This window comes from Scophthalmus maximus, chromosome 18, assembly GCF_022379125.1.
Source record: "Scophthalmus maximus strain ysfricsl-2021 chromosome 18, ASM2237912v1, whole genome shotgun sequence".
Taxonomy (NCBI): Eukaryota; Metazoa; Chordata; class Actinopteri; order Pleuronectiformes; family Scophthalmidae; genus Scophthalmus; species Scophthalmus maximus.
In genome coordinates, this window is record NC_061532.1 from 9426975 (window position 1) to 9451679 (window position 24705).

A 24705-nucleotide genomic window follows, 5' to 3' on the forward strand; every position below is an offset into this window, starting at 1 on the left:
ACTTCAATGCACCATAGTAACACACTTCCTAAGCTGCCTTTATTATTGGGTTAGCTCTTTGCCTTGTTGTGCAACACACTAAACCAACTCAATCCCTTGTTTCAGTCCACTTCCTAAGCCCTTGATAAGGAAGTGGACTGAATTTTTTTATTTTTTTTGTCCTTTCCAGCGAGACTGACCTAAAACGGAGATGGGGGAGGTATGTGTTACAGTACAATATCCGGTAAATCTCTCTCAGTAACCACACCAGAGCTCTGAGTAAATGCTTATGGAGAGAGGCTAATCAGCTTTCTGCAGATGGGTTAATGTCCTTACAGTGGCTGAGAGGGGGGCCTATATTTAGTGTCCACTCTCTCCCTCTTAACCGGGGATAACACTGGCCCGGTTCTTCTCTCCATAGCTCATCTCTCTCTCTGTGGGCTTACATACAATGAAGAACTCCATGCAGGCAGAGACAAAGGGAGATGGAGAAGAAGAAAAAAAGCGGAGGGCATAGATGACACGAACCTGTGTGTTCACTGTGAAACAGTCAGTAAAAAGATATGAGTGACTAAAGAGAGCTGCGAACATCAGGAGCTTATTAAAAGCAGTGTTTCGCTCAAAGAAATTAGGTTAAAGGTAAAAGTAAAAAAGGAGAGAAGAGAAAAAAGCAGGGTGATGCGGCGAATAAAGAGAAAAAGATGAGAGAGACTAAGTGAAATATTTATTCTCAGTGTCAGCAGGGAAAGTGACATCTGGAGGCCGAGGCCTACGGGCATTCAAGGGATGCAGACCTGGAGCCAGACTGCTCACTCAGTTACCATGTGTCTCTGGAGACCAGTGCTCTGCTGGTAGTGAGGTGTACGCGTATACATGACGTACCTTTCCTTTGCAAGTTCACTCCCGGCTAAAAGGGGAAATCTGTCACGTTCCGCTGTCACTTGCTGGCAGCGACAATCGTGCCCACTAAGACTGTGTGGGCACCTCGGGACGGTGACCCGTTGAAACCTCCTGCCTGTCTGCCAACGCCTGGGCGCCAACTCTAAATTCCAGAGAGCTTTACCTCTCATCTAAGCCGAGGTCCAGTGAGATAAAACGTCCAAGAACGTCACCTAAGTTGTTATTGTCGATGGTAGTGACGGTGACAAAAAAAATGAACTGAAGAACTCATGTCTGGTGGTCTTTCTTTGTTTTTAATTATCAAGTTGATAAACTTGTAAAACAATTTTCAGATCATTATTTTCCATGTCCAAACAGGACGGCAGTTACAAACACATAGAACAGTGACACAATCTCTTTAGAGCAACAGAAATCCATAGGAAACAGTTCAGAGCACACGTCCAACGGTCACAAGTCAAATCTGCATCTCAGTGTAGCCACTGTGTCCCCCTGCACTGCTCCTCCTCAGCCCAAATAAACCCAGAATTGCCCCACACCACCACACAAAAGGAAAAAAAAACTGTCAATGACACAGCTTTGAATCTGCCTGCTACAATCAGCCAAAGACAAACTGTACAAAAATAGAGATCGATAGAAAATTTGGAGCTCCGACAACATGTTTGAGAGAATATGCTGAGTCTCTCGCGAAGCTGAGAAAAACCCTGGCTCAACTCTTAATGCCATTCAAAAAATATCCATGTGATTGGGCTTCAACTGGGCTCAAAGTTGTTGTTTTTTTCTTTGTTACGGTCAGTGTGTGGTACTTTTCCATGCTACGAAGAGATTTCAAAATCGGACATCTGTCAGCTGCCTATGCAGCCAAATTTCCACAAGTCTCAAACTGTGGCTATTTTTCATAAAAGGGAGGCTAAAAATACTGTGCAGTGCCCGATGTTCGTTGAGCTTACTTCATCGTTAAAGTTTTTCTGGCTTTGTGCGTTAAGTATCTGAGGCGCCGTTGACGGATATAATGCTTGTACACTGCCGCAGCCTGCCTGCATACACACTCCCACCTCCACCCCTCTGACAAACATAGCTGCATCGCTGGCAGGTCTGCAGATATTTGCAGACACCAATACAGGAGATGGAAATCCTGAACACACATCTTGTACACATGGAAAGCAATCACTTGTCTTTTACAGTGCATACAGCATATCAAAATCCCTTTGTACACAACATGTGTTGAAAAATGACAATTGTATACATTTGATGTCATATTATAATTAATATCTTTTTTATGTTAAATGTAATTATGTTAATCTGGTTATTGCTGATTTAAGATGCATTCCAAACACATTGCATATCTAATTCACTTTCTGTTTGATATGTATTTGAAACTTAAAGCTGTCCCGTAGAGTTTTTGATCACTTGTGGCACTGTGGAGCAATGCTTTTACAAGTGAGTCTCGGTCCACAAGGACAATGATGTAAACAATGCATGGTTTAAAATATTCCAAAACTCAAATGTTTTATAAGGAGGAGTGTGCACTGAGCTGTTTCTTTTTAGACCTTAAGGATACACAGCGTGTAACACTGACTATAGACTCCACAGGGCACCTTTAGGTAAGCAGCTTGAGTTGTATTTTTCAAATTGACTTATCAATTAGCATTTTAGCTGGTGTATGTCAAACTCAAGCATTTCATGTAGCGTGTATCATTTTGATATATACCTTCTAAGAATTAAATGTGATGAATTAGCATTTTGAAATCCACTATGGGTAAAAAATGATTCTGTGACAAACTGCGTTTTGAATTACATCAGGCTGTGCACTGGTCCGTCTTATGTTGCAGTCCAGCAAAGAGTCAGAGAAGATCAATTTGTTCTCCATACCAACCCCTTTTTTCTCTTGCCGTACATTTCTCCCACAATAACAATCTATTTCACTCTAATAAGCATTTTTGATCCAACCCCCTCCCCCTCCCCGCCACCCCCAACCCTTCTTTCTACAGATGATGAGATTATGTTGTTACTTCCTCTTTGGTAATCAGGATGTGCGCTTGTCCAGCAGGACTGCAGATAAGAGCAGGCTTCAACTAAGCATGGTCAAAAGTTGGTCTGATACTTTTCTCAGTGTAAGAGACCTTACTCAGCATTGGTAAACTCTCCGATCGGCAATACATTCAATCAATGAGACGACTCAACAGTTGTGCACGATCACAAAAAAGTGTCTCTTCCCTTTAGGCTTTATCTATAGGCACTTAAAGAAACTTATTTCTGTACAGAAATAAAGCATGCATTGTTTTGTTGTTGTTGTTTTTTTGTCAGAGTTCAGATAAACTTGAATATTGAAGTTGGTCTTTGGATTTGTAAACAGTATCCAGTTCCTCTTTTTGCATGGCCCCCCCTCCCCCACCCACCCACACACACACAAAATCAGCAGAGCACATGTAAAAAGTCAAAGGTTTGCTGTTGCCAGATCACAAATCTATATCTTCATAGCATCATGTTCAATATCTTTGTTGCATCGTGTGCGTTGGTTCCTCTCAGTGGCTATGCCCGTGTGTGAGTTCGTAACGTGAAGATGATCTTCTTTTTATCTCAGATCCTGTGAGTCGTAACTCACGACGCAGGAGGAAAATGTCATTGCATCCAGGGTGTCAATGACTCCGAGGCTGAGCTCGACTTGTGGGATTTTCAACCAAATCGATCTTGGCCCCTGATGAAAGGACCATAAAACTGATGGTCAGCCTGTCTCATTGGCATCGCTCCCTGTGTGCTCAGCTCCTCCAAGCTGTGGCATCCTACCCAAGGGAAGAGACCTTCCTCTGGCCCAGCGCCTTGATCCAGGCTCCTCGTCCTCATTTCCTTTCCAATTCCTTTATTGTCATGTTTTATCTGCGTTCTAATGTCTGTCTAATTTTGTCTCCAGTATTTCCTCTCTCATTTCCCTCACTTTCCCATCTCGGAAGAGATAAAAAGATCCCTTTTAATTGGGCACGTGCTCGACCTCATACACAAAAGTGCATGAATGTTCACAGGGATTAGTTACAGGGCAACCAGGTGGCGTACATGGGATGCTGCTGAGGAGTAAGATATGCATGAGGAGGCGAGGGAGGACAAGCGTAGACGGGATAAACCTGCGCAACGTAATAGTTGCTGAAGTTGCCATCCGAGACGTAAGGAGCCGGCTGGTAGAAGCAGGTGACATTGGCAGCGTTGGGAATGGCATTCTGCTCCGCCAGGACCCGCAGTGCCAGGGACGAGATGAGGCTGAGCGTCTGACGCCTCTCGTGGCCCATCAGGCACACCGTGCTCTCCTGCACCACCTCGTACAGCATGGCCAGATAGTCGTACTTCCTGTCCTCCAGGTCTACAAAGTGGTTCTGTAGATAGGACTCCAGCTTCCTCCTCTGCTCGCATACATCGGGAAAGTCTATGAAGAAGCGCGAGCACATGTAACGCTGCAGCATTTTCATCTCAGAGTCAGAAGCAGCACGGAAACCCCGCACTAGGAGGTGGCAGTACTTCAGCAAGCCCCCGCCCCGGATCTCCTCGGGACTCCGTGTGCAGATCAGGCGCTTGCGCAGGTGATCGAGGGCGGTGGGGAAATCGCCGTAGACACTCTCCCCCAGGATCGTTGGGTGGAAAGTGGCGGCCATTGGGTGCTCTGAGCATTCGTAGAAGAGGAGAAGTGAGTCCAGGCGGATCTGGAAGGAGTCCACGCTGAACTCAAATTGCCGCCGAAGGGAGTCCACAAACTTTAGCTCCACATTTTTGCCGTGGTTGTTGGAGAGGGAGATGAGACTCCAGCGATCGGAGTCGTTGCACACCTTCACCATCTTTTGCACATAGGCCTCCTAAAAAAAACAAAGTAAAGAATCAGACTCAAAGCTCTGGTATGTGTACCACATATCATGGTTGAGTATATGTCAAGTAATCCACAATTTTAAATTGTGGATGGATCACTGACGGCACTGTTGAAACAAAGGGAATCAACATCTGGATTTGCCTTTTTTAAATTTACACTCATAGTTTTGTCCATTTGAAAAGCACTGCAGCACAATAAGAGCAAACAGTAGGCTAAACTGGACCTACATTTTGTTTTGATTCTTGACTTAGTCAAATTTTTTAAGAAGAATAAACCATGTGTCAGACTTCTTGACTCAGAGACCTACTGCCTTCTGTGGGTCGGTTTACTCCACTTCCTCGCTTTTTCCTTCCTCTCTCAGCTGTAATACAGTTTTAGTTCCTGCCGGTCTAACATGTAGATCTTCTGAATAATAAAAAAGGCTAAAATCCAGCCAGTCTAGTTTGAGCAGCATCAACAACTGGACATAAATGTTATTTGCACCATGATAATAATCTTGATTTGGCCTGTGGGTCATGATGTTTTGCTGATCACATCTGTCGGTGGGCCATTAGTCGCCTGGGCAGTCCTTGGTATCCAGGTAACTGAGGGCCAACTGATTAATGTGGATCTGACTGCAACTGGATTAGACAGAATCCTCTTTGAATTGGAAACTGACCTGAAGACTCGTATATCTCTGTGCTATAGTTGGACGCATTCAGGGGCAGATCTCTGCCGTGTTTTAGTAGGATTTGTTTAAATGTCATAAAAGAGAATGTGCAAACAGAAAATGTGTGCATTGACTTGCATGTGCAAATAACTTCAGCACCGTGTCATCCGTAATTACAGAGGTGTCAATGGAAATAGGACCAAATCTAAGAGAAAAGTAAAGTCCACACAGCAATCTTTCCTGGAAGGTTAGAATCAACAAAAGTCTCAACTTGGCATTACAGATAACATGATCAGTACACTGGATGCAAGTTAGAACTCCATACACTACCTTGAGGGTCACTGGCGTGATCTTTTCTTTATTCACTCCGTCCGGCAAGAAGTCCAGAAGAGAGTCCAGGACTATGTCTTTCACCATCCGAAACTCCATCTCTCCTTTCAGCTCGGCGCAGAATATCAAGTCCAGGTCTTTCCATCCCAGGCCGCTGTCCTCGTGCAGGACGTAGCTGGCCGCGGAGCCGTTCAGGCGCACCTCCCGGACGTGGATCCGCTTCTCCTCCATGCGGCTGCGGACCACCTTGACGATGTCGCGCGGCTTCACCTCCAGAGTCGGGAAGTTCCAGCGGCCGTGGATGGGGATGGAGCCGGTGAGGATGGCGTCCAGCCGCTGCACTTGCTCCCAGTTGAGCACGCTGAGGTTGATGCTCTCCCCGTCCGTGCAGCCGTCGGCCGCAGCAGGCTGCACACGGTCGGTCATGCTGATCGGAGGAAGGACAGTGGAGTGGGCGTAAACGACAGAACTTTCCACTAGCTGCAGCTTTCAGGGAAAGTGGCCCGTTGGAACTGAAACGGCGAGCGGTCCCTACGCATGACGAAAAAGAAGAAGCTGGGCGGCGTTACAGTGCTTTGTCCTACTTCTTCTGCGCTCCAGACAAATTCAATTGACGAGCTTTGAGTGTCTGTCCAGCATCTGCCGCCTCGCCGCGCGCTCCGGTCCGTCTCCGTCGCCAGACTCTGGAAAGACGAGGCCAACTGTTGAAGTCGAGGCGATTGTTCCCCCCCGGCAGCATCAGCTTGTCAGTGCGTGCCAAAGATTCACTGGCGAATCCATTGCATCCGGGGAAACGTGTGATCCACCGCAGAATAACTCACTTCTGTCCTCTTTGGCTCACACAGCACACAGCTCCCGCTGCGCCACGACCAACTTTACGCACGCGTGGGGAGACCGATCCGCTTCTCAACTGCGCGACCCACTTTCAAAAAAAGTGCCGTATGGCTGCTTGCCTTTCTCACATTTTGGCTATTGGTCGCCCGTTGTTACTGCGTGATGCCACAGAGGACCGGACTCCACAGCTGTTGGAGGAGCGGCTGAACAGTGCGCGTCCAGTCTGAGAAGCGCGTGGGCGGGGGCGGAGTGAGACTGACTGCCCCCACCTACTAATAGCTGCAGCCACTTCCCATGCTTACTTTGAGCGGCTGCGAGCCCGGAGACCGAGGCGTGTCTGGTGCATGGGCGTCACGGGAGAACAGAACGAGTGGCGTTCGTTGGATGCTTTCCCTTCGCCAACAGCCGCCACTCGCTTGGAATCGATTTCTCCTGCGCCCATCCCGAGCCAAGGGCCTCCACCACAACTGCGTCGTGTATTATTGACGGGGGGGGGGGGGGCAGAGAGGTGAAGCCCACTCACCATGCGTGCGCCCTATAATACTACAGCAGTTGCTGTAGTAAAGAATAGTTTGTTTTGTTTTTTTTACCTGGTACAGTTGAGACAATCACCATAATATGATGGGGACGCTGAGGGAGTCGTGAATACAGAATAATTCTGTCTGATGATGATCATATGTCAGTCTGAATTTTATTCTCATATTACGGTTTCACAGTCGAGCTTCATCATTCACAGGTGAGGCACTGATACGCATATCCCCCAACGCCCTCTAGGGGAGGGTTTTTCACCCATTCATCATTTGGCCCTGCAGGCACTGTGTTTGGAGCCACTCCCCAGTCTGAGGTTACTGCACTAAATTGCAGCAAACTTGCAGAAAAAATGTGTAAGTACATTTATGTACATCTAATATATGCTTAATTGACAATCTGAAACTAGATGTATATAATTGATTGCTAAGCTGTGATGAACATTTCTGATATATATATATATATGTAATACGCAAGCCGTCTGTCAGGATGTAGGGTATAGGCCACAGAGTCTGTGCAGGTTAGTTGTGGCGGATCTATAAGCGTGGAGCTTGGCGCGTACATCTGCGTCACTGCAGACGAGCCCATAAACCAGCTTACCACAGATTACCCTGTATGTGCAGTGACACACGTCCAGTCAGACACAGGCATGGGCGACGAGACTATAGATACATGTATGCGTCTGCCATTTGAGGGAATTATCGAATGCATACTGTGCAAATGCTCGGACCACAACAAAAACGTAACAAGCTGATTTTTTTTAAAGAAAATATACTCCTATCCTTATAGTCTCAAAACCAATGATATCTGGATGTGTGAGTGGATATGTGCTGTATCTCATAACACTATCTGTCAAGCACATGAGCCACACGGGCGCAGATATCACATGGCATTCCTATACGTGCAGTGCGTCGCTGCGCAATATGTCACAAGGCATTTAGGTTTACTGTAAATAATTTCAGTAAACATGGGATCTATGTTTGTAGTGTGTGGGAAACCTTTTGACTCAGTATTGCTTCTTATCTGTGTCATTGGGTATAAACAGAGGCCAATGCTGCAGTCGGTACGTGTCAGCAATGCAAACAGACAACCTTGCATGGACATTTCCGGTTTGCAGACGACGACGCAGGGCCGCAGGTTCATGCCAGGCAGCAGGTCAGTCACACTTGTCACTTTCCCCATTCACCAACTGGCTCAGTGTCAGGCTTACTGCCGCGGATACTTACCATGAAGCAGCAACTTACCTGACCTCTGACCTGTGAAGTGGATGACACCGGCTTGGTATCCAATGTGTGACGACATCGGAGGACTGTGGAGGGGATTTCAGACAGACCTCTTGTCAGGCTGCCAAACCAATCGCCACATATAGAAAAACTAATTTGTGCATGAGTGTGTGTGTGTATATGTGTTAGTTGCATTGACTTTTTCAACAGTATGTGCAGACATCCCCCTAATGCACACAGCTTTGTTCAAAAAGCCAGACGAATAGACTCGGTCAACACGTCATTCAGGCCTTCTGCTTTCTGATCACATCTACACTATCTCCCTTTCGCCCTGTAAACTTCCACTATGAATCCTTTATTCCTCCCTCCATTTTATGCTACTATTCCTCTTTTTTTCCACTCATCCTCCTTTCCATCCCCCTTTCCTCCATTCCTACACATGAAAGTTCATTAAGTGATTACAGTGAGTTTGTTAGGTGACCATGCTTCCCCTTGCTTTCTCTTTCCTTTCCCACCTCACCCCCCCACCCTTTTCTATTTTTATTCTTTGGATTTGAATTAGTACAGGGAAATAAATCCAGCTTTGGTACCATTTTGTCCCATGTTTTGGGGGGTTTTGAATATTTTTGTGGTCAGTTACCATTAACACTATGTGGAATCGTGTCTAATAACAATCAAGCAATTTGTGAGTTTACAGTTCAGATGCTAACATTAGCAGGTTGAAGTATCGCCACAGCTTTATGTTGAATTTAGAATGCATCATTGTTGCATGTCAGCAATTTGGCTCAACATACAGAATGCATGATTTGTAAAATCATGTTTAGAGAGAGGAGTATCACCGCTTAATGGGAAAAAAAATGTCCTCACCATCTTCACCAGGTTGCTACTGACTTGGATGCTGACTTTGACTCGATTGAAGACTATAGACTTTATTATCTGTGCTTGGTTCGACCTGGACGTTGCACGGTTTTACAGATAGCACAACTTGATTTCTGTATTTTCCTACTTCCTAACAACCAAGACAACTGACCAGGACGCCCTCATCTTCTTCCAGCCTAAACTCAAAACTTCACACCCCTTAATACCTTATTCATGTTTACTCCTTTTAAAATGAACATGAAACAAATCTTAAAATCTTTTTCTATTGTTTCCCCTTGGAAGTTTGTGTCCTAAAAGATTCTTTCAGGTTATCATCTGGAACTGTAATGATTACATTGTGTTCAAAGCTGGGAGACCAAAAGATTCTTATCTCTCACGTGTAAGCCTGTTTCAATATCAGAATCAGGACTAATGTTATTATTACTGCTTCATGCCCCATTATCACTGTTAGGACTGTGATCTTACACTTTTGCACTTGGGAATCAGCTGCAAGCATTTGCAAGCCCTATTGTTCCCACTACTGTGCATGAAGTTCACACTGTCAGAGTCCAGCCCGTGGCCCTCTGACATATGGCCTACAGTGCAAGTAGACGTAAGGCACACAATGAAGCTGTTGGCACTCTTACCGGGCAAAGTAAAACTTCAACAGTATTTCCAATCAACCTTTCCAGTCAACCTTGAAGAGTGCGCTCAGTAGTGTAAGCCCCCACTAAACTCTTGCATAGCCTCTAATGAGATTCACTGACATGCCCTGCACCGTAAGCCATGCTGCAGCGCTCCTCGTCCTCCTAGTATGAGCATAGTAGTGTCGAATATAAATCGTTTGAATACTCCGGTGACAAGAAAGACAGACCATGTGAAATTAAGATTAAACTTTGGGTTGTGGTAACAGGAAAAAAAACACACTTGATTCAATCTTTGAATTTGAATAACAAACATACACACTCACATATAGTATATATAGAAGTGAAATGTTTATGAGTTTTCAGAGTCCTTCATTACAAAGAGCAAAAAAAAACTGTTAACAAGTGATCAATCATTGAGTAATAACACAGAGGATGTAGTTTGTACCAACCCGCTCTGTGAACTCAACTCAACTCAGTCTTTTTATCTGAAGCCCCAGAGATTCATACAGTCCTCCGGCCTTGTAAGTCAATAGTTTCCCTTTTTTTTTGTTTTTTAAACAGACTGTTCTGCTTTCCTGACCTGTCATGACCGAGGACAGCGAACTGCTGTAACAAAATAAACTGGAAGTGAATCCTTCGATCGGTGACTCACGTTGATATTCTGTGGCGGAATCTGTCCCATGTGAACAGACATGCAGGAGCACAGCATGCCTCCTGGGTATATGGCTCCAGAAATGAACCTGGAAATAAATAACAGCATGGAAAATGTGAGTAAACATTCGTTTTTTTAATCTGCAGGGACCTGAGATCAAGAGGATATGAGGCAATAACAATCAACGTATTTCCGCAACACATTTACAATGTATATACAATTTATTTTACAATTCCCCAGCAGGCTGCAAAATATGGGCCCCAATATCTGTGTTATTGGTTTGTGCCAATTTACTTGCAATGTTTGACAAACTATGAAAATATGTACTGTATGACAAAATTACAATAAGAGCTTTAAGGTGGATCCTGATTTTTATTTTGAAGCTCTTTTTCAGTGAATGGTCCAGAATGTAGTTTAAATAAACACTAGAAATCACTGGGTCAAAGTTGACCTCATTTAGTTTTAAAGGATCTCGAGCCAAAAAGACTGGGAACCACGGCACAAAACCAATGGAAATCTGCAGCCCACATTAATGCGGGCTGATATCTTTTTTCTGCCTCGTCATGGAAATGTCAGAACTTAGAATCCATTTCATGTACAGGAACAAAAGACGTGTGACTTATTTTCTTTTGTTTACTGTCAGTCTTCCAGTTTCATGGACAAACTGGAAAACCCCTTGATTTCAACAAAGGTCGCCTTCACACAACATGAAGGACTCCAGTGCCATCTGCTGGATCACAGCAAACGGCCAATGTTGTGCTAGACTGACCGGGGACTTGTTGACTCTGTTGAAACATCTTTTGACATCTCACTAGATGGCGGTCCTTTCCCACTGCTAATACTGGAACCTTTTTTTGCGTTTCTCCTCTGTTATTCTCAGTTTCCCACACTTAATGCAACCTCAAATGTCAACACGTGTATTTATACAGCTGTGTTGGATAAACGGTGTCATCCAAGAGCCACGTTAGATCATGTTACCCTTTAATGCAAAGCATTAAGATTATTTTATTAAAAGCTGAATGAAATAAATATGCTAACCAATATGGGTGATTTTGTCAGCCCTATTAGTTAGCATTCATTCAAAGCATCTTCATTTTAACTCTCCACACACATGACATGTGTGGAGGGATGTAAGGTGAGACGGAGCCACTGTTCCGTTGAAAATAAAGCTGACATTAGATATGTTGAAGATATTTGCTGTGGGAAATCTGTGCGAGAGTCATTCCAGTCGCATGACCGATCCGACCAAATGAGATTTGTGTCTCAGCAAATAAACCCTTTTTCCATTTCTTTTCTCTTTGTTCAGCATTTCTATGTAGCCCCGGCAACAGCTCGCGACTCTGTTCTGTTCTCTGTCTGTCACACAGATGGCTCAAATGACTTGTGGCTTGTGAAGCAGAAGTGCATGCTCAGGTTCAGCTTTGTTTTGACTACACAATGATTTATGACCACAAATGATGCAGACATAGGTACTGATGCTTTTGAGACGTCTGCCAAAGTTTGTGTGTGTGTGTGTGTGTGTCATACATTTCCACTTAGCTTCCTTTAAAAGCATCTGCAACCTCTTATCTGCCATAAGGAGTGAGATACATATCCTGCACAACAACAAAAAATTGCACAACAAGCTCCGCTTTGCAGTCACAGTAACCAACATATGACTGTGTGCTGCTCAGATCAGCGGGGTTTTATGGGGTTGTATTGCACTCCAGAGGCACAAAGTATCTTAGTGGTACGCTCTTGTAGCATATCATCCACCCACACTGGTTTGGTGAAGCCCTGCGCGAGGCTGCAGCTGCAGGTGATGTGGCAGCAATTTTGTGCAATGGTCAGTCATTTGGCGCGTTGCTCTATCATGAAAGGTTCAGGGTGGAACTCCACTCCCCTGCTCGTCTGTCTCAGAGAGAGGTGATTTGGGGTGAGGCGTTAGTCTCTGTAGCTCCCACCGAGCACAACAGTGGTGGGGGGACGGGAGGCAAGAGGAAGGTTAACGAGAGATGAAAAGATAAAAATACTCTCTGGTGGGTAATTGAGGTTCAGGATGAAGAGAGAAAAGACATGCATGCAGCGATGGTGAGTTAGTGAGTGGTGGGGAAGAATGGGGGTTGGGATGCGTAAACAAAACATTAGGAGCAGATGATGAAGATGAAATAAAATTGCTAACTCAAGTCTAAGAAGGGCCACGTCACCGTCTCACATGCAGCATCCAGACAACATTGCCCCATCTAAGCCTGATGTCACATACCACTGCTTTCTTTATTTACCTCGCATGAAAGTGCTCTCCTTCCACGGACCACTCCTCACAGACACTGGCCTGCACTTCCTCTCAATGTTGTCCACCATTTTGAGCTTTCTCTTGCTTTTTTTTTATCTGATCAGTAATGCAGGTCACTTATGGCATATTACGGCCCCAGTTGGTGCCTCCCATGTGACACCATTACAGCTGAGCATTTGATTCTCTGAAAATTAAACATCCAGTGATCTTTTGAAAACCATCGTAGCTATTTTTCAGAGAGTTGGATGCTTAGTACTGTTGGTTAATTAACAGGCACAAAGTTATTTTAGCTCTTGAACAGCTTTGCAGTTTCTCATGGCAGCATGTTTTTCGTCATTAATTTGCATTTTAAAGTGTGTGTGTGTGTTTGTGTGTGTGTTTGTGTGTTTGTGTGTGTGTTTGTGTGTTTGTGTGTTTGTGTGTTTGTTTGTGTGTGTGTGCGTGTGTTCGTGTGTGTATGTGTGTGTGTGTGTGTGTGTGTGTGTGTGTGTGTGTTTCAAATTTTTAATTGTGAGTTGTAAATTGTAATTTTTCTTTTTTCTTAATCATACACATAATACAACACGGCTTAAGGGACTGTCAACAGTTCACACTGATCACATGGATTTCGTGATGATCGAGATCTTCAACTATTCCTATCACGGTTGCTCAAAACCTTCATTGCTGGATTGTGTTATATAACAGATATTCACTGGACTGGATTCCAATAAGCATCAACTTATCGCGTTGCCTCATAAATAACTGCTGTGTTTCTAATCACATCCTTTGACTGGAGCAGAGAGAAAAAAGAAACTTAAAGGTTGATTTGGTAAGACAAAAGAATGTGTGTGTGTGTGTGTGTGTGTGTGTGTGTGTGTGTGTGTGTGTGTGTATTAGTGTCTTTACATCTGTGTGGTGGGTAAGAAATGGCAAGAGTTACACCACATGCAATATCTTTCATTAGCAATAATTTGTTGATGACTTCAGCATGTAGGCTCATACGTCCAATACCTTCACTTTGTTACAACAGCTGATTAAAATTCAACACAGTGGTCCCTCCTGTTGTTTTTAGCCCTAATTTTAGTCATCACTCACTGAGGAATTAGGTCGACTCACCTATGTCCAGTTCCAGAAACAATTAAATCGGAGCACAGCCCATCAACATGTGGGAGACTGGGTCACTCCAAAGCATGTCTGAATCCAGCTGGCTGAAGGCAGTTTTGAGAAACCCAATCATGGGAATGTGCAAAAGCCAGATTAAAATCAACAGCTGCATGTTATTCCTCTTCATTATTATTCTTCCTTAAAAAAAAAAAAAAGTAAGCCAGCTACAGTTCAAGTTTCAGCAGTAGAACGGACATGGCGCAATGTCCCCTCCTTTAGATTTTTGGGTTGTTTTGCTTGTATCTGTAGTTGAAAAAAATTACTTGAAATGGGCAAAATATATAAGCTTGAATGTTTGTAATAACATCATTTTGGTATAAACATGTGTTTGGCAATCGGAAAATGAATTAGAGTCTAGAGATAGGATAGAGATGTGTCGAAGGAAGATGAAATATACTGAATGTGATAGAGACACAATATCTGGCTGAGGCTCGAGTTGTTTGTGTGTTGGGAAACTTGGCGTCAAAGCTGACCATCTTTTCCCCACGCATGGATCCCGATGGAGACAAAGATAAAGACAGAGGAGAAAAACATACAGTAGAGAGATGGATGATTTATCCACATGTCATTGTATATTCAGTTTGAAGACTCAACCTTGCCAAACTGTCTCCCACTATCTCACATGACTGAGTGTCGTTTTCGGCTGCACTCCCAGAACAGTGGATATCCCCTATTTAAAGAAGCTGGCAGGCACACAGCACGATCTGACAAACGGGGGGAGATGAAGGAAAGATGCCTTCTTACATAAACAGTTAACCAGCACCATTGATGATATATATATATATATTTCAATGCATAGGTTCGCACAAATTGTTGACCATGCACCAGTCAAACCCTATGAATAACCACCATGGTGTCCATAGACACCCCTATGTTAACTGCTGCGTATGTCAGTTCATCGATTACCCAGATAAAAAGCGTGCATGAAGTCTGGAGGCATGGAACAGACACATGACCATGGATTAATGGTTAAGTTTCTTCAGAATTGCACTGATGTCGTAGGTCATCAACTCTGCGGTCGTCATCTTTCTTTCTCTAGAGTTGAAACAGAAGCAACTTTCTTTCGAAATGTGAAGGGCGTGTGTGCGTGTGTGTTTCTTTTTGCTAAATCACTTCCTAATCTTAGAGCCTGACTAGCTCGCAGGCGTTGTGTCTAAACTGTGGAGTGAAACTATCTTAATTTACCCTGTTGCTAGTTTGCCACACATGATATGAGGTAGTATCACTTTCCAAGGTGCCTAATCCTCACAATCATGGTCATAAACACATGTTATTGTGCACCCCACCCTGAAGATGAAATAAAATTAAGCAAAAGGCCAAGTCCAAGAATAAAATATTGGTCTTTATCGTATGTCCAAAAAGCCCATAACCAAAAGCAGCTGGCTTCATCACAGACCAAAAAGAATTGTCTGTCAAGAGTGAGGTAAAGTCTCTTTTCTTTCCTTAAAATTGAACTTATTGAACACAAACACTGCAGATGGTATTAATAAAATGCACTGATTCTATTTTCCAAGATGTCAGATATTGTAATTACACCACGACTACAACTCTTCAGCTGATGAATTTTAACAACAGACAGATATGGATTCAATTAATTCTTAATTATAACAGCAGGAGCAAGTAAATGGCCCATAGCTCCAGCCCTCATTTATTACACAGTGATGGAGGTTTAATTGGTTCTCTTAGCTTTTAGCAAGAGGAGAGAAAGAGGGACATAATACATGGATAGCATGCAAACACCTGCATATTATTGATGTATGTTATTCCATCACAGCCTCCATGCATCTGGGAAAACTTTCCTCAAAATTTTGTAACCTGACTGCAGAGATTTGACTTCCTTCAACCGTGATAACATTAATGAGGTCCAACTCTCATGGTCTGCGTTCCAGTTCATCCCAAATGTGTTGGATGGGGTTGAGGCCAAACTGACAAAATCAATTTTTTTATGGGACTCACTTTCTGCACGTGGGCATTGTCACACTGACAGGAAAGGACCTTCACCAATTATGACGATAATATCATATCACATGATTGGAATAGAAGGTGTAGTCAGTGCAGGGTCAGCTGTCCACCGAAGCCTTTGTACGGATGCATATTTTAGTTCAAGGATACTGCAGCACCATAGATGCTTTCAGCTGTAGTTACCGGACAGAGAGTAGTGTACATCTTATCACAGTATGATGATATTGTTAAATACCACTGTATGACTGGGCAATTAGTCAAATAATTGGACAAATAATTGGAACTGACAGGAATTCAATGTCTTATTCAAAAACACGCTCTTGCTCACATCAGTCTCAGCCTCAGACTTTCTAATGAATGCGGACTGAGGACTGGGCCGGCGTCCCACACATCAGTGTCCAGGTTCCTCCAAGGATTACAGGTCATCAACTGGTAAACACATGGTGGTCTAAGTCCGACTCGTGATGCTTGACGCTGAGTGACAGAAGAGTAAACATGACAACAGCACAAACAAGTGACTCATATCATGGCAGAGAATCTATAAACAGAAAGTGTGCCGGACCACACACTGTACTGGAACGGAGGACAGAAATATGCACACACCAACAAGCATACCATAAGCAGGACTGATATCCAAGTCCCACAAACACCAGCCTTCACAGACACACACACGCACGCACACACACACACACACGTGAATCTGTTTTGATTTGGAATAAGAGAACAACAAGACCTCCTGTCTGTTGGAGTGATGGGCTGATGACAGTCAGTCAGCACACACATCGGCGTGTTTGTAAGAACTTAAATATTTATTAATAAATAAGTTACATTAGATTACATATTTTATGGGCGTCGGTTAGCTCACTTAGTATCACCAGTGCCCCGTGTGTGTGGAGGCTTGAGTCCTCCTGCAGCGGCCGTGGGTTCGACTCTGACCCCGGCCCATTACTGTTCGTCTTCCCCCACTCTCTCTTGAACACTCCTATAAATGAAAGACTTAAAAATGCCCCCCCCCCCAAAAAAAAAAATATATATAAAGATTACATATTTTATACCACCTGACGTCCTCATGTTAAATCTCCCTGAAGAGACACGATTTTCTTAAAATGAACTGCCATCTACATTTAAAATCTTCAATAGCTTCACTTATGGAATACTGGTATCTACCGGGGGTCAGCAGGTAAAGCTCCTTTAAATAGAACTGAAGCAGCGTTTGGAACCCTGTTTACAATAATCTGTGTTTTTAAAAGTTAAATTACAGCGTGATAAGATTATATAGTAACATCTTTAACTCTTTGTTAAATAGAACTGGTAAAAGATGTACTGTCTCCATAAAAGAAGTGTTCCACACCAGTTTATTCCATAGCACAACCATACTCTGACAGTTGAAAACTATATTACCAAACATAGACCTGTTTCTGGAGCAGAGCCCTTCCCTTGGCGTGAAGTGTAAATCCTCCTCTGAGGCTGCAGAAAGCAGGAAAACACAGTCAGCTCAAATAATCCCTAAAGCCTGTGTGTTCCTAATTCATTTCAGCGCTTCGGCTGATTATCCCTCCCTGAAATCAACAAGGTACGTCTCTGTTTTGAATTACCGAGGAACGCAAGCTGAATGTCACTGCACTGACATTTGAGAAATTCCAGTTCGCATTGAAACAAGAGAGTTTGGCTGGTGTTTGCTATCTGGACTATTTCAGACTAATGCAAACTTCAGTTCAGGTCCTGATTGTCTTTTCTTTCTCGAAGCCGGTCAGAAATGTAAAGATGCACCTGTTTACACTCCACTCACATACAAGGGTTGGTTTGCTAATTTGGGTTTAGGGGGCTGAGCTTCCAGTTATAAAATGGGTTGAATGCCGGCAGGTAATAATTATGACCCACCACATGAAAAACTTTAAGGATGCTATATGTACATGTATGTGAGCGGGTGGTGGTGGTGGTGACGGTCGCTTGCCAAGAGCATCAGCCATTATTGCATTTATAAGACCAGTGTCATGATTCTACCCCCATGAGGTCTCTGAACTCTTGGTGGTTATTTGGTTATTCCCTTGATTCGCCCTCCTTGTGTCTATGTCTTGGTTAAGTTACCTTTGTTGTCCTCTGTTCTATCTTAAGTTTCTTGTTTCCTGTTTTATTTTGAAGTTGTGTCCCGCGTGTCTCTGCACTTCCTGTTTCCCTGTCTCTTGGCTGCACCTGCTCCTGAAGTGTGTCACCTGTCATCAATCGTCCCACGTGTATTTGGTCTCTGTGCTCCCAGTCCAGCCTGTTATTGTACCCGCGCTGAGTTTCTGGTTCCCAGTGTTGTTTTTTTTCAGAACGGATTACCTGAGTAGTAATTTGCTTTTGTTTTTCCTCTTTAAAAAATTGAATAAATACAGGTTTTGTTTCTTGCACCTGCATTTGGGCTCAGCTTCTTCCAACCTGACAACAGGAGGATGTGATACGTCGGCTGAGCAGCGCCTCTTCTTCAGGGCAGACTGGAAGCTTCAGTGACTCGCTATCAGGTAAGACAGGCTTATTGGGGCTAGCAATCTAACTTCAGAAGATTAAAAGAAGTGGTAGTAATGGAAATGCTGCTTTCCACTGCTGGAGACTTGGAGAGTATAGCCCCTTTAATTACTGTATATCTAGAGTTTTATGTGGCAAAAAAGTTCAATCTGTCTTCCTACATGTGATAAGCTCTTTTGCTGTGATTTTACGCGTCATCCCCCACGCTTCACGTGGGTTCATAATCTGCCTTTACTCCTCCTCCGTCACGGAGGATAATTCAGAGACGCAGACATGTTGTTACTGTATCTCAGTCGTGTTACCTGGTAGCCACTTGTTATGGTGTAATAGTTTACAGTTCATGCGCTCACATCCCTGGCTGTATGACTGTGAATACTCAAGTCGATATAAAAACAACTCGGACAACTACATGTATGCTCACAAAGAATGAACCAAGCACACATGCACGACCGCACAGGTTGCACACAATTTGTTTCATCACACAAATATTTGGATTTCGATCATGAAATCTAAAGAGCGGAGATCTTCAGAAGACCACTGCCCTCACATTCATGCGGTGATTCATACTTGCAGCCGGAGGTGTCAGACCATCCCGAGGCCACGTTATCAAAATGAGTCTGAATATTCGAATTAGTTTTGATGCTGATGCGGGAGCGCTCCACTGAAACTGCAGATTTCAACTGAAACTTGGTGTTATGGTTGGACGGGAACCAGTCAAGCTCCACGACAGGACATTGGGAGGTGTAGAGAGCCAAGTCGAAACTGCTCATCCTTTTCGTTCAGTTGTCTCCGCGCTCGTGTCCCTGCACCTGGACGCTCTGAGTCCGCTGCCAGCTGGAGGACATTGTGAAGAGTACTGGGAGAGGATATGGGAAGTTGAAAGAAAGATAGACGAGTGAGAGAGAGGGCAGAATTAGTAACTGAGGAGAAGGAAAGTACAGCAAATCTGAGATGCGTGAGAAGAGAAGAACGAGCCGGCAAAAATGAGTCATCTCTCAGTGTTACTGATATTATTATCGGCTTTCATACCCTTGAACGAGCCGGCACATTTACATTTTACTTTAGGTTGACATAACTAATTTTGATGTTTTGAAAGCTGACAAAGCTCCATCTTTACTTAAAGGAACTGTTCTCCATTTGAAAAAATGGAGACTTAAGGGGAAACTAGCTCTAAACAAACCTAGCTCTGTCCAAAGGTGACAAAAATCCACATACCAGCACCTTTGAACTTCAATAATCAACATGTTTAATATTGTTACGTTGATCCATAGGAGAACAAAAGTTTAGAATGTCACCTGGACTATTTGTTGGCAGGAATCAGTAACATCTTGAAGCCGTCCGCATCAGAGCTGATCGGCCGTGTCCCCATTTTCCCACCCTTAACTTGATATTAACCAAATAAATGAAACATGTGTTGACAGACATCTGATCTTTAGTGGTGGTGGAGGGAGATTCAGCTTCACGTGCTTTCTTCCTCTTTCTGCACGTGGGGAAGATGACCAAAACTGTTCGTTACAACTCCTGCAAAACCTGTATGCAGGCACCTTGGATTATATATACTATATATATTAGATATACTAAGCTGAATTTACAGGAGAGGTCATCCTTGCAGAAAAGGGTGCTTTGTTTGATGAGAACTGGCCCCCAAAAAACCCTGCATGGACACGAAGCGGCAGCTGGGGGATATGAGTCACACACACAAACACACACACACACACACACGTAAACTCTCTCCAGCAGCAGTCTAGATAACAGAAACTTGCCTAACAGTGGTGTCTAGACGGAGTTCAGCCACACAGGTTGACCCAGGCTGCTGTCCACGCAGCTGCAAGAGAACGAAGAATGATGGCGTATCCCCGCGCTCCGAGGGCACGACCAGCAAAGCTACGCCAGAAAAAAAGCCCCAAGCACACAGCGGAAGACCCCCTGGACCCCCTGCCTCATATCGAGCTGGTGTCAGTTCCAGTCCTGCCGGAAATTAATGAAAAGGAGGCTCAAAAGATAAAGGCTGGACAGAGCATGAAGCTAAATAAAAATGATGCCGTGTGATGGATGGACCGACTTATCACGGGACACATCAGCAGAAGAAGAACAACACGGAGCTTTGCTGAGGGTTATTTAAACAGTGACTAAGTGTGGTCACAGAGGCTGTCAAAGTAAAACCTTTGACAACAGCAACAGAGGAGCCAATTCTAGAAGTTATCGTTCTGTCAATCTCCCCTCAGACAGGTCAGGATGTGAAAACACACGTACAGACAAAGTGAGGGATCACAAAGTGGATACGTGGAGTCAATTTACTCAAGTGTTGTACAATGAGTACAGATTTTAGTGGGTGTTTCTTTTACTCGAGTATTTTTCATTTTACGCAACTCTACACACAAGAAGGGAATACTGCACTTTTTAACTCCACCTCGATCACACAAATAAAATACTGCTTGCTCATTTAATGCATGAACTATACCGTGTCTATTTAAACGCAATCTATTTGCCATTTTGCGAATAATTTAGTTTTACTTGAAGGAATAGTTTGACATTTTGGTCGTGTGTTTATTCACTTTCTCTCCGAGAGTTTCTGTAGATTGATACCGCTGTCATTTCTGTCTGCTGAACGCGAAGCTGCAGCCAAGAGCTGATTATATAGGGGAGAAACAGCTGGCCTGGTTCAAAGATAACAAGATCTGCTCTATACTCTAAATACTTTGGGTCTCCTCTGAATTTTAAAGAGCCAGGCCTTCATCACGATCCAAACTCCACACCTGTAACCTTTCGTGACAGAATCCTACTGTACATGGTGGTGATGCTATTGTGGTGATGAAATCTGTCCACAGGCAGACTGACATACAAACACCTACCGAACCAAATTGAAATAGAATAAAAAAAGAAAGAATTCACTCATCTGCTCCAACTGTATATCAGCAGAGCACGCCCCTTCTCTTCTTCCCTCATCATCGCCCTTTCTGTGTCCGTCTGTTGCTTAACAATGGACACAGATGCTCATTCCTCTCACTGAACTCCCAACACAAACATTTATTCATTCTTCTCATCATTGACCCGGTCCTTCCTTTTGGCCGGATCTCTGGAAATGCTTAGATAGACTCTTTTATTATCAGTGGAAAACACATTTTATGATTCTACAGTGCTGGGCAATCCAATCATCCAGGTCAGAACAGGGAATTGACATGTATGTGAAGACGCTTCACGGTGCTTCACTCAAACCAAATTCTGCATCATGCTTGAAGGTGCACAGAACGGACCTGTCAGTATGGAAACATGGTAGTTACGGTGCCTTGGATTCCTGTGTGTGCGCGTGGGTGAGTCTCTCGCAGCATCTGTAATCAAAGAGAACGGAGGCGCGTCTGCACTGAATGAACTCCTGTTGCGCCGACCAGAGGGACGCTTATCAGAATAGACCAACACGGGTTAATAAACTGGTTCCTTTGACCTGAGCGGTGTAGAAGTGTGTGCGCACACGCTTCAAAAACACACCTGACATGAATCTGAATTTACATTTTACCTGCAAAAGCCCCCAGATAAACACACACACTCAAAGGCAACTTTTGACGGTAACATCTAAATTAATCTCCTTTCACTCTCTCGCGTTATGAAACACAATATTTGCAGAGTCCAGGGGAGGAAAATATCCCAGGATCCATGTCCACATGGCTCCACTCTTGACCTAATGTGCAGTGTCGTCACATGATCAAAACCCACATTCACGCTTGCACCCTACAGGCGGACTCCCCACCCTCCGCCTCCCTCCTCTGCCTGTCGGGCCGTCCCTTCTCTCTGCACCACAGTGGGATGATTCTGCATGCAGCTTCCACTTGCGCTCCGTTTTTTGTTTTTTGTTTTAACCCAGGAAATGATGGAAGCCGGTCTACTGGGAGCTGTGTAGATACAGAGGATTTGTTTTATTAATGAAAGGGAGAACATGGACGGGAAGTTGCTGAGGTGCTTTTTGAATGTTTGCAGGTAGGAACGTTTTTGTTTTCCTCTTCATATTTACTAAAGCTATGTTAAACATAGTTTCAACATCTTGAGCTTCAGGTTGTCTAAGTTCTTTTCTAAGATGTATAAATCTTTAATAATAATAATATCAGACTCATTGCGTTTATTGATTTTAGGATATGGTATTTTCTGCACGTTATTTTGACGACCTTACCTATTCATTCAGTTGCAGACACCTTGTCAGTTTGAAATAAGAATCAGAGATGTCACACGCTTTTAAAAAAGAAAAGAAATTGAGCTTGTGTGCCCTCTGCTGGCCAAATAATTTATAAACGCAACATGAATGAGGCTTGAAAGTGCTTTTGCTAGTGTGGCTCCCTCAGGCCTAGATTCCATTTGCCATTCCATTACCTCTTCACCGTTACAGTTAGAAAATCCCATGAAGTCTGTAGTGAGGTTAGTTCTCTCTAACCCCTGGAAGTATTTCCTCTTCTTTCTCTTTCTTTTCAGTGGAATGGGCCTCAAACACCTTCTGTGTCTGCTGCTCTGTGCGGCAGCACTGACAGTTCCTGGAGTGTTTGGTAAAGATGGGAACAATGAGGCGTCCAGTTGGACCAGGCAGAGCCTCCCGGTGCTGCTGGACACACACACGCAGCTTTTAAGCACCCCCTTATTCAGAGGGCAGGAGGAGGATGAGGAGACAGGAAGGGCGAAGACACTCTGTGGGATAGAGTGTCACGGCAGCCTGCCCCCTGTAGACCAGGCTGAGCAAGAGAGGATTCTGGGATACGAGACAATGTATGAGAACGGCACGCGCACACACACAGATATCGGTTTGCAAGGGTTTAATGAGACGTCTGCTGGAAAGCCAGCCCACTCGCAAACCCACATCCGAAGGAAACGCCAGGTTTACGGGGCAGACGGACGCTTTGTGATCTCTGATTCACATTTTACCACCAACTACCCGTTCTCCACTGCGGTTCGCCTCTCCACCGGCTGCTCTGGAGTCCTAGTATCCCCAAAACATGTGCTGACAGCCGCACACTGCATCCATGACGGCAGCGACTACCTGGAGAGTGCCAGAGGGCTCAAAGTAGGAGTGCTGCAGCTCAAAACCAAAAAAAGAAGAGGCGGAAGAAGGAGAGGAGGGCGACGGAGGGGTGGAAGGACAGGTGAGGAGAAAGAATGGGAGCAGATAATGGAGGAGGGCGAGGAGCAGAATATTATAGATGGAGATGTAGTGAGAGGTGGACGTAGGGGTAGGGGACGCAGAGGAAGAAGGGTGAAAGGTCATGTGGTTGCTGAGGATGGAAATATAGGTGAGTTTGAAAAGGGCGGGGGAAAACGAAAAGGCCTCGGCCGCGCTCGACGCAGTGTTGAACCCAGCAAGCAGCCCGTCTTCCGATGGACCCGAGTCAAACAAACCCAAATCCCTCAAGGTTGGATCCACACAGACAGCTCCAAAAACTCAGTTTCCTCCGACTACGATTACACCCTTCTGGAGCTGAAACGACCAGTCAAACAAAAGTACATGAGGCTCGGAGTGGCTCCCTCCGCCGCTCCCCTGGCACGGATCCACTTCTCAGGCTATGACACCGACAAAAGCCTGCTGGACGGGCGCGGGGACGAGAAGGTGGTTTATCGCTTTTGCTCCGTGGCAAAGGAGTCTGACAATTTGATGTACCAGCAGTGCGACGCACAGCCCGGCGCGACGGGCGCTGGTGTCTACGTTCGTCTGAGAGAGGAAGCGGGGGACACGGGCGGGAAGGAGAAGTGGCAGAGGAGGGTGATCGGGGTGTTCTCAGGCCACAAGTGGGTGGAGGTGGACGGAGGTCAGCTGAGGGACTTTAATGTGGCCGTGAGGATCACTCCTCCCAAATATGCCCAGATCTGTCACTGGATCCACGGAGATCCAAGTGTCTGTGAAGACGTCTGAACTTACAGAGCAATGGATCTACAAGAGAAACATTTGTTGTCACTTTGTACAAGACTCAAAGATCAGGGGTGGCATGAATAAAACTTGGCTTACGTGCTTTGCCCAAGTGCTGACTGCAGTGAATTCTACTTGTGGTACAATTCAGGCGACAATCATGCCCTCCCTCCCGAACCGTCCTTCCTCAAGCACTGAAACAGCCAATAGAGAGGACCCCGAGCAAAACTTCATGCACACCTCGTCTCATTCAAGCCCATCCATCATTCAATTTGACAAACATTATATATGCCTCAGTATATTGCAATGAACAAGAGGAACGCTTATAAAATGTGTTGCCTGTACACTTATACTTAAAGTATCAAAAGGATATGAGTCATAAATGTTGACCTGAAAATAAATAATTTCCTGAAAACAGAATTCCACTGATCTGTCACTGCACATCATTGTTGGACAATGAACAGGGGGGACAGAACCAGATGTTTTCATCCTTGT

At 44.4% G+C, this 24705-nt stretch overlaps 2 protein-coding genes and 1 long non-coding RNA gene across 6 annotated transcripts; 1 reads left to right on the top strand and 2 right to left on the bottom strand.

The window, feature by feature from the left end:
• Positions 1 to 1151: 1151 nt before the first annotated feature.
• On the bottom strand, positions 1152 to 6793 carry LOC118289709 (terminal nucleotidyltransferase 5A-like). The gene is made up of 2 exons (XM_035616645.2): positions 5706 to 6793; positions 1152 to 4715 (listed from the first exon to the last, which is right to left on the bottom strand). The coding sequence occupies exons 1-2, from the start codon at positions 6129 to 6131 to the stop codon at positions 3900 to 3902; spliced, it is 1242 nt and encodes a 413-aa protein (XP_035472538.1). The 5' UTR covers positions 6132 to 6793; the 3' UTR covers positions 1152 to 3899.
• A 698-nt stretch (positions 6794 to 7491) lies between these two features.
• Positions 7492 to 14067, bottom strand: LOC118289712. Its single transcript, XR_004786225.2, has 3 exons — positions 13815 to 14067; positions 10448 to 10535; positions 7492 to 8376 (listed from the first exon to the last, which is right to left on the bottom strand). It is a non-coding gene; the product is annotated as an uncharacterized LOC118289712 (long non-coding RNA).
• LOC118289707 (inactive serine protease 35-like) lies at positions 10364 to 24630 on the top strand. 4 transcript variants are annotated; one of them, XM_035616640.2, is made up of 4 exons: positions 10366 to 10562; positions 18203 to 18328; positions 21954 to 22304; positions 22791 to 24630. In XM_035616640.2, exons 3-4 carry the CDS (start codon positions 22264 to 22266, stop codon positions 24214 to 24216), a joined length of 1467 nt encoding a protein of 488 aa, XP_035472533.1. In that variant the 5' UTR covers positions 10366 to 10562; positions 18203 to 18328; positions 21954 to 22263; the 3' UTR covers positions 24217 to 24630. The 4 variants fall into 4 exon arrangements, with proteins under 4 accessions (XP_035472535.1, XP_035472533.1, XP_035472532.1 ...); XM_035616639.2 differs by having other exon boundaries at positions 22065 to 22304; XM_035616641.2 differs by having other exon boundaries at positions 22192 to 22304.
• Positions 24631 to 24705: the final 75 nt, after the last annotated feature.